We start from the raw sequence: 8,162 nt of genomic DNA, 5'->3' as shown, positions 1-8,162 counted from the left end.
CCCCCCAGAAAGAAACCCCATCCCCACCACAGTCACTCCTCTCCCTCTCTCCAGTCCCCGGCAGCCACAGATCTGCATTCTGTGTCCATGGGTTTGTTCGTGTGAGTGGACTCCCACAATATGTGGCAACCCTTTGTGACTGGCTTCATTCAGCCTCATGTTTTCAAGGGTTATCTGCGTTGTGGCCCCTGTCAGTGCCTCATTCCTTTTTACCGCCGAGCCATGTGCCCCTGTGTGGAGATGCCACATGTGTGTCTTTTCATCTGCTCACAAACCAGGTTTGGCTTTTGTGACTTGGCCAAGTGCCCAAAGCCAGCCAGTGGCAGCACTGGGACCAAACCCCACAGGCAGTGGGCCTCTGAGCAGAGGGCCACCTGCCGGCCACCCTGGCCTTTGGGACACAGCATGGCGGGGGCAGTGCAGGGAAAGGCTTCCTGGAAGCCCTCTGGTTTGACCTGTGGCGGGGGTAAGTGAGTAGGCCCGACATGGCGGCCTCCTTCCTGGAGAGTGGCGACACCACCAGCAGTGCCCTCCACTCACATTTCTGGGCCTGCAGCCCCGACAGGCTCTGGGGGCTTCTGCTTACTTTTCCTCCCCGTCCTACAGCATCCGCAGTGTCATGCAGAAGTACCTGGAGGACCGGGGCGAGGTGACCTTTGAGAAGATCTTTTCCCAGAAGCTGGGTGAGTATGGCAGTGGTTCTGCCAGCCACCAGGCTTAACTTCTTGCCCCTACCCCAGTCAGCCCAGCCGTGCTCCCCACTCTCCGGAGATTTGGCCTCCCATCTACTCAGGGTGGAGCAGCCAGTGAGACCCCAGGGGTTGCTCCAAGTCTCTGTGACCCTGCGTGCCTCCTAGCCCCTGCCCATCGGCCCAGGGAGCCCCGTGGTGGGGGTGGGGGCCCAGAGTCTTCCAGGGCCGCCAGGGAAGTTCCTCCTTTGGGGTTTTTGTTTTTGAGAGTTGCAGCTTCCCCTTGGCTCGGCCGCAGCTGCTCTGGGCCGTTGGTAGAACTGACAGGAAGAGGCGGGGCCCTTCCTGTGGCGCCTGCCGAGCTGTGGTTGGCCCCGCCCCACCCCATGGGCCCTCTTTGTAAGCAACCTGCCTGGCGCTGGCCCTCCATTCCTCCTCCAGCTGGTGTCTGATGCCTGCCGTCAGAAGTTTAATGCGACCCACCCTCTGGACCTGGCCTGGAGGGCAGGCTTGGGGCAGGTCTCAGGAAGCAGGCTCCAGCCCCACATGGCTCTGATTTGGCCTTCCTGAGAACAGGAGCTCAGCTCTGGACAGGGGGCATCCTGGCCTGATGGGATCAGGCATTGGATGTCAGCCTGGGGGAGTCGGCGTGTCAGGAAGCACAAAGTTTGGGTCCCAGGCCTGTGCCATGTGCCCTTGGGCAAGTTGCTTCACCTCTCTGAGCCTGCTGGTGTCCTCATCTGGGAGATGGGACTCATGAGTCCCACTGCACAGGCCTGTCACAGTCAGATGAGAGCATAGTGCCCCCTGTGAAGCCTGGTCCCCATTCCTCAAAGGCCCTGCACTAAAGGCCAGGCAGTGAGGACTGAAGTGACGGCCACAGCTCTGACCCAGGTGCCCCTGCGGTGTCCCCGAAGGCATGGGAGGCTACCAGCTCAAGCCGGCTCACCCATGTCAGACTGGAGGCCTGAGGAGGGCCTCTGTCCCCGGGTAGTGCTTGGGGGCCAGGTCCCTGGGCCCGGGCCCGGGCCCCTTACTCAGGCATGAGGGCACTCCACCTGGGGTCCCCTGAGAGCCCTTCCCACAGCCCACCTTGCCTCTCCAGTTCCCTGTGGCCCATACCCCTTCCATGCCCCTGCCCTGAGGCCCCAGCCCCAGCCTCTTTCCCAGGGACTTGCCACTTGGTAGAGTAGTCCTGGGTTCCGCTTGAGTCTCTGCCACAGACAGTGTCTGACCAGCTCCTGGAGCCCTAGTTTCCCCAACTGGACCCATCCTTCCTGCCTGTGTCTCAGGCCACTGTGCCCATAAGCCAGACAATGGAGTGGGGCAGGGTCCAGAGAAGTGGTGTGGCCTCTCAGAGCTCCCTGCTAACCTCCCCACCATGCTGCAGGCTGAACTGGCCCCAGTGGCCACAGCATCCCGGGGCCCCCAGACTGGATCGTGTTGCACCTGCACAGCCCACCCCGGTGCGGGGTATCAGCCTCACAGAGCAGGCACAGGGTCCTGGGCTATAGTGAGTGGGGGCCCAGGTGCCAAGCCAGGGCTCCCTGATGCCAGAGCCAACCCCTCTCCTCTGCCTCACCCATCGCCGTCCAGCTGCCACCTGGGGAAACAGATTTCAGGAAGAGGGTAGAAACATAGGGGCCCTGACCCAGAATCCAGGTATCTTCAAGTTGGCAGCAGCCTTAGTGGCTGCCTGGCCCACCCCTTGCCTGGGGCCAAGACCACCTTTGCCATCTCCATAGCCAGTTCTGTCCAGGGAGCTCAACCCACACCATCCGCAATGATGGGAAGGCCTCTGAGAGAGGCGTGGCTCTGTGATCTTACACTGTTGCCTTCAGGGTACCTGCTCTTCCGAGACTTCTGCCTGAACCACCTGGAGGAGGCCAGGCCCTTGGTGGAGTTCTACGAGGAGGTGAGGCCCAGAGGCCCAGGCCCTGCTCTGCCTGGAGAAAGGGAAGGAGGTTGGGGCAGCTTTGTGGAATCCACAAGCCACCTGGTGTGGGCACCCCCATTCCCTGCTGGGCTATAGATGACCTGCAGGAATCCTGTTCTCCAGATCAAGAAGTATGAGAAGCTGGAGACAGAGGAGGAGCGTGTGGCACGCAGCCGGGAGATCTTCGACTCATACATCATGAAGGAGCTGCTGGCCTGCTCGCACGTGAGTGTCCTCGGCTGGCCCCGTGTGCTGGCCCAGAGTCACCTGCAGATTGGGAGGGGAAAAGAGGACCCTGCAGAGAATTCATAGCCACCTCTGTCTTCCCCAGCCCTTCTCGAAGAGTGCCACTGAGCATGTCCAAGGCCACCTGGGGAAGAAGCAGGTGCCTCCAGATCTCTTCCAGGTGTGTGCCTCCCGATCCCTGCCCAGGCGAAGTCACCTTGGACAGCCCTGGGCCAACGAACCTGGTCAGCTGGGGGTGGGGCCTGGGCAGCCATGGTCTCTTGGGGCTCAGTCACCAACTTCCAGCTTCCTCCCTTAGCCATACATCGAAGAGATTTGTCAGAACCTCCGCGGGGACGTGTTCCAGAAATTCATCGAGAGGTGAGAGCAGGGCAGTGTAGGAGAGGAATGGGGAGGGAGGGGCCGCTCTCAGAAGGGTGTGGCTGGTGTGGAGGGCAGAAGCCAGCCTTCATTAGGCCCTGAGCACGCAGGTGGCTGGCCCGTCAGCGGCCCCCTTGCAACGACTCCTGAGAGGTCAGACGGGCTGCAGGTCACCTTCTCCCACACTGCCATCCTCAGCGCCAGGCAGCTCAAAGCCCATCCCAGGCAGTCTCCTAGCTCCAGGGAGCTCCAGGGACCTAGGAGAGCTGCACGCCTGTGTCTCTTTCCCATGGGCTGTATAACACCTTGCTGGCCCAACCAGGCTGAGAAGCATCAGGATCGTGGTAGGGGTGGGCCCAGGAGAGCACACAGCCCCCGTGACTCTCATAGCCAGAGTTGGCGTGGTAGGTGGGAATTGTAGGCAGATTTCAGCTAGCTTTAGGGAGCAGCTTTTTTAGGGTCACTGCTGCCCAGCCATGGAGTGAGCTCTATGTCACTGGAGGTATGCAAGCAGGTATGGGAGATGCACTTGTCAAGGATATGGTAGCAGGAAGTCTGGGTTAGACTGGAAGACCTTGTCTCTGTGGATCCGATTCCAGCAGGAAGCCACAGTCAGGTGGCCGAGGGCCGTGCTGGGCACCTAAGCAGCCCTGGCTGGCACCGTGGGTGGGCAGGCCCTCAACATATCATTCCTGGAAAAGGACATTAAAGCTCATGATGTTTCCACATCTACCCTCACGGGACCCCAGGGAGTGACTGCTGGGTGGGGCAGGCTCACAACAGCATCATCCTTCCCACATTCTGAGTGGCCCCTGAGCCCAGATTCTTCTCTTCCAGCGATAAGTTCACACGGTTTTGCCAGTGGAAGAATGTGGAGCTCAACATCCACGTGAGTGGGCCTGGTGGGGGCATGGAAAGCTGGGCACCCTGCTGCTCCTCTCCTGGGAGCTGGGCCTGAGGCTTGGCTGGGAGCGGGGAGGTCAGGGTTATCTGTCCTTTAGCCCCCAGGGCCGTGGCTGTGGGGGTCAGGGCCGGGATCCTGGCATGGGGAGGCTGGAGCAGGTAAGTGTGTGGCAAGGATGGCCAGGACATGGGTATGGGGACCCTGGCGTCGGGCCAGCCCCTGCTGCCCAGGTGCCTCTGCCCCAGGACCGGGCCAAGGCAGCCTGTGGTGACCGCAGCTGTCGCTGCCCCTCAGCTGACCATGAATGACTTCAGCGTGCATCGCATCATCGGGCGCGGGGGCTTTGGCGAGGTCTATGGGTGCCGGAAGGCCGACACAGGCAAGATGTGAGCACCCTGCTCGGCGCTGGGGGATGTCTGGGGGAGCCGGGCTCCTGGGGGGCCCTGGCGGGCTGGGTTCCTCACAGGGCTACCTGCTGCCCCATGCACTCCTGTCTTGCCATGCTGTTACCCCTGCAGGCTCCTCTGGCCCCAGCCCTCCCTGTCTCTTATTTGTGCCACATGCTGGTCCTGGGTCTAATCTTTCCCTCAAGCGCCCCTAGAGGCAGCCCTGGGTCCCTGCTCCCAGGGTTGGTGTTGATTGCCGACCTCTGCCCTGCAGGTACGCCATGAAGTGCCTGGACAAAAAGCGCATCAAGATGAAGCAGGGGGAGACCCTGGCCCTGAACGAGCGCATCATGCTCTCACTCGTCAGCACCGGGGTGAGTGGGGTGAGCTGGGCTGCCGCTGAGGCTCTGGAACCCCGGGCACCCCTGCTGACTGCCCCTCCCCTCATTTCTCCCCTCCCAGGACTGCCCATTCATCGTCTGCATGTCGTACGCGTTCCACACACCAGACAAGCTCAGCTTCATTCTGGACCTCATGAATGGTGAGTGCTGGGCCTGTGCCAGGGTGGGCTGGGCCCAGGCATGGGAGGCTGGGACAAGATGCTGAATGCTGCCTGTGGGGCTGCCTCCCTCAGGTGGGGACCTGCACTACCACCTGTCCCAGCACGGGGTCTTCTCAGAGGCTGACATGCGCTTCTATGCGGCCGAGATCATCCTGGGCCTGGAGCACATGCACAACCGCTTCGTGGTCTACCGGGACCTGAAGGTGAGCGCCCTGCTGTCCCTAGGCTGGGCCTCCGTAGCTGTCCTCTCCTTCCTCTCAGCATCCTGGCCACCAGGCCCAGAGGAGTGGGGCTCCTGGGACATGGCCGGCCCTTGTCTTCCCATCTCCGCCCCTGCCCTTCCCACCGAGCCACTCTCTGGGTCCAGGTTGTGGCTGGGGACAAGAGAGAGGACCCCACCTTTGCCCTTTCCTTGGGAAGCCATCGTCCTCTCCAGTGAAGCAGTGACCCAGCTGGCATCTTGCCTGGCCGGGCCCCATCCTGAGCTGCCCTGGGCAGCTCACTGGGCTTCCTCCACAGCCAGCCAACATCCTTCTGGACGAGCATGGCCACGTGCGGATCTCGGACCTGGGCCTGGCCTGCGACTTCTCCAAGAAGAAGCCCCATGCCAGCGTGTGAGTGCCCCCCACCCTCTCCCTCCCCACCCCTCACTACTCCCGCTCATGGCCCCTTGCTCCCACAGGGGCACCCACGGGTACATGGCTCCAGAGGTCCTGCAGAAGGGCGTAGCCTACGACAGCAGTGCCGACTGGTTCTCTCTGGGGTGCATGCTCTTCAAGTTGCTGCGGGGGTGAGTGGCCCGTCCCAGGTGGGCAGGTGGGTCGGGGCTAAAAGAAGTTCCTCCCCAGTCCAGGTGGGATGCCAGAGGAGGGGAGCCCATAGCTGCCTTGGTGTTAGGGGTGGCACCGTCCCCGACTTTGGTCACAGCTCATTCATGCTGCTGCCTGCCTCCCTTTCCCCATTCCTGTCCTTTGACGTTGGTTTTTCGCCTCTCTTGCCCAGGCATAGCCCCTTCCGGCAGCACAAGACCAAAGACAAGCATGAGATCGACCGCATGACGCTGACGATGGTGGGTGCGGGTCTCAGCGCAGGGCCGCGGAGGGGGTGGGTGGGGGAGCTCCTATGAGTGCCAGGGCATGACTCTTGCTTCCCACCAGCCAGCAGAGATCTCGGCCACTGACCCCTACTCTGGCCTCCGAGGCAGACCTCCTGCCCCATAGCCTCTTGCCCTCCCCGTGCTGTTGGAGCACCTGACAGGTGGAAGCTGCACCCCATCTGTCCGTCTGCTTGGGGCCTGGACCCCTCTCTCCCCTGAGCTGGGATGGGGTCAAGGGCTCTTCCTAAGCCCCTGCTAATGTCCCACTCCTCTCTAAAGGCTGTGGAGCTGCCCGACTCCTTCTCCCCTGAACTCCGCTCCCTGCTGGAGGGGTTGCTGCAGAGAGATGTCAACCGGAGACTGGGCTGCCTGGGCCGAGGGTGAGTGCCCTGGCTCCTTGGGCATGCTGCCGGCTGTGCCCCCATGAGGACAAGGGCTGTGTCCCGTCACCTGGAACCCCCTCCAAGGTCGCAGGCTCCTTGGAGGAGCTCACAAGTTGGGGCATGGCCAGCCCTGTCCAATGTTCTCAGGGTGGAGGGGCTGCCCTGGGGGTGGGAGCTGCTGGAACCAGCTGGTAACTGGCTTCCAGAGGGGCCCTTGTCACAGACAATGATAATAGCAGCTTTTTATGTTTATTGAACATTTATTAAGCACTGGGCATAGGGTTGCAAAATTTACCAATGTTAAAACCCACAACCCTATGATGTAGGAACTTCTGTTCTCCCATTTGAGAGATGAGGAAACAGCTCAAGCTTAAGGAACTTGCCCAAGTTCACAGAGCCAGAAAGTGGCTCAACCAGGAGTTAAGCCCAGGGCTCAGGGTGGGGCTGAGCCCAGATGACTGGCCTCTCCCCGCAGGGCTCAGGAGGTGAAAGAGAGCCCCTTTTTCCGCTCCCTGGACTGGCAGATGGTCTTCTTGCAGAAGGTAACAGTCTGCGGCAGGGACTGGGGGTGCTCTGCAGTCCCACCCCCGAGCTAATGCCCTGTTCTGCTGCAGTACCCTCCCCCATTGATCCCCCCACGAGGGGAGGTGAACGCGGCTGACGCCTTCGACATTGGCTCCTTTGATGAGGAGGACACAAAAGGAATCAAGGTACTGGGCCTTGCCTGGCCTCTTATACCTGGGCTCTGATCCTGGCCTGGGGGAGGATCCCTGTCCCTTCTTATCACCTGTGAGACCCTGTGCCAGCCCTGCCAGCTTGTAGGCCTCAGCTCCTCAGCCAACTTCCCTGGTGGTGGCAGTTGCACTGACCATCCCTACCCAAGGCCCTGGGTCTGGGCAGCCTGTGGCTGATGGTATTCCGGCATCTCTATCCATTCATGTGCCCCTGCCCCATCCACCTGGTAAAGTTACTGGACAGTGATCAGGAGCTCTACCGCAACTTCCCCCTCACCATCTCGGAGCGGTGGCAGCAGGAGGTGGCCGAGACTGTCTTCGACACCATCAACGCTGAGACAGACCGGCTGGAGGCTCGCAAGAAAGCCAAGAACAAGCAGCTGGGCCATGAGGAAGGTGAGGGTCGCCGGCTGCTGCGGCACCAGGCCCCTGCCTGCTTAGAAGTGAGCAGCTGGCTCGGGTTTAAGGAACTCGCCCTGGATCACAGCCAGAAAGTGGCGGCTCTGGGATTGAAACGCAGGCTGGGGCCGGGTGTGGTGGCTCACGCCTGTAATCCCAGCACTTTGGGAGGCCAAGGAGCACAGATCACTTGAGGTCAGGAGTTTGAGACCAGCCTGGCCAACATGGTGAAACCCTGTCTCTACCAAAAAATACCAAAAAAATTAGCCGGGCATGGTGGCACGCGCCTGTACTCCCAGCTACCCGGGAGGCTGAGGCGGGAGGATCGCTTGAACCTGGGAGGTGGAGGTTGCAGTGAGCCAAGATTGTGCCACAGCCCTCCAGCCTGGGCACCAGAGTGGAGACCCTGTCTGAAAACAACAAAAAAGAAACCCAGGCGGGGCCAGCTGAGTCTCCTCTGTCTCTCA

The 8,162-nt window shown here is 61.2% G+C and overlaps 1 protein-coding gene across 1 annotated transcript in view; it reads left to right on the top strand.

The window, feature by feature from the left end:
• Positions 1-207: 207 nt before the first annotated feature.
• Positions 208-8,162, top strand: part of GRK2 (G protein-coupled receptor kinase 2) — a 9,770-nt gene continuing 1,815 nt past the window's right edge. The window contains exons 1-18 of the mRNA XM_026450181.1: positions 208-278; positions 607-683; positions 2,531-2,604; positions 2,749-2,850; positions 2,957-3,031; positions 3,170-3,231; positions 4,069-4,120; positions 4,430-4,521; positions 4,796-4,895; positions 4,984-5,062; positions 5,156-5,286; positions 5,603-5,697; positions 5,766-5,873; positions 6,086-6,152; positions 6,459-6,559; positions 7,038-7,104; positions 7,177-7,272; positions 7,530-7,691. Of these exons, the coding sequence (XP_026305966.1) occupies positions 223-278; positions 607-683; positions 2,531-2,604; positions 2,749-2,850; positions 2,957-3,031; positions 3,170-3,231; positions 4,069-4,120; positions 4,430-4,521; positions 4,796-4,895; positions 4,984-5,062; positions 5,156-5,286; positions 5,603-5,697; positions 5,766-5,873; positions 6,086-6,152; positions 6,459-6,559; positions 7,038-7,104; positions 7,177-7,272; positions 7,530-7,691 (1,596 nt within the window). The 5' untranslated portion in view covers positions 208-222. The remainder of the gene's footprint in view (positions 279-606; positions 684-2,530; positions 2,605-2,748; positions 2,851-2,956; positions 3,032-3,169; positions 3,232-4,068; positions 4,121-4,429; positions 4,522-4,795; positions 4,896-4,983; positions 5,063-5,155; positions 5,287-5,602; positions 5,698-5,765; positions 5,874-6,085; positions 6,153-6,458; positions 6,560-7,037; positions 7,105-7,176; positions 7,273-7,529; positions 7,692-8,162) is intronic.

Source organism: Piliocolobus tephrosceles, unplaced genomic scaffold (assembly GCF_002776525.5).
Source record: "Piliocolobus tephrosceles isolate RC106 unplaced genomic scaffold, ASM277652v3 unscaffolded_14876, whole genome shotgun sequence".
Taxonomy (NCBI): Eukaryota; Metazoa; Chordata; class Mammalia; order Primates; family Cercopithecidae; genus Piliocolobus; species Piliocolobus tephrosceles.
The sequence above is the reverse complement of the archived record's forward strand: the minus strand, read 5'-3'. Positions and strand labels throughout refer to the sequence as shown.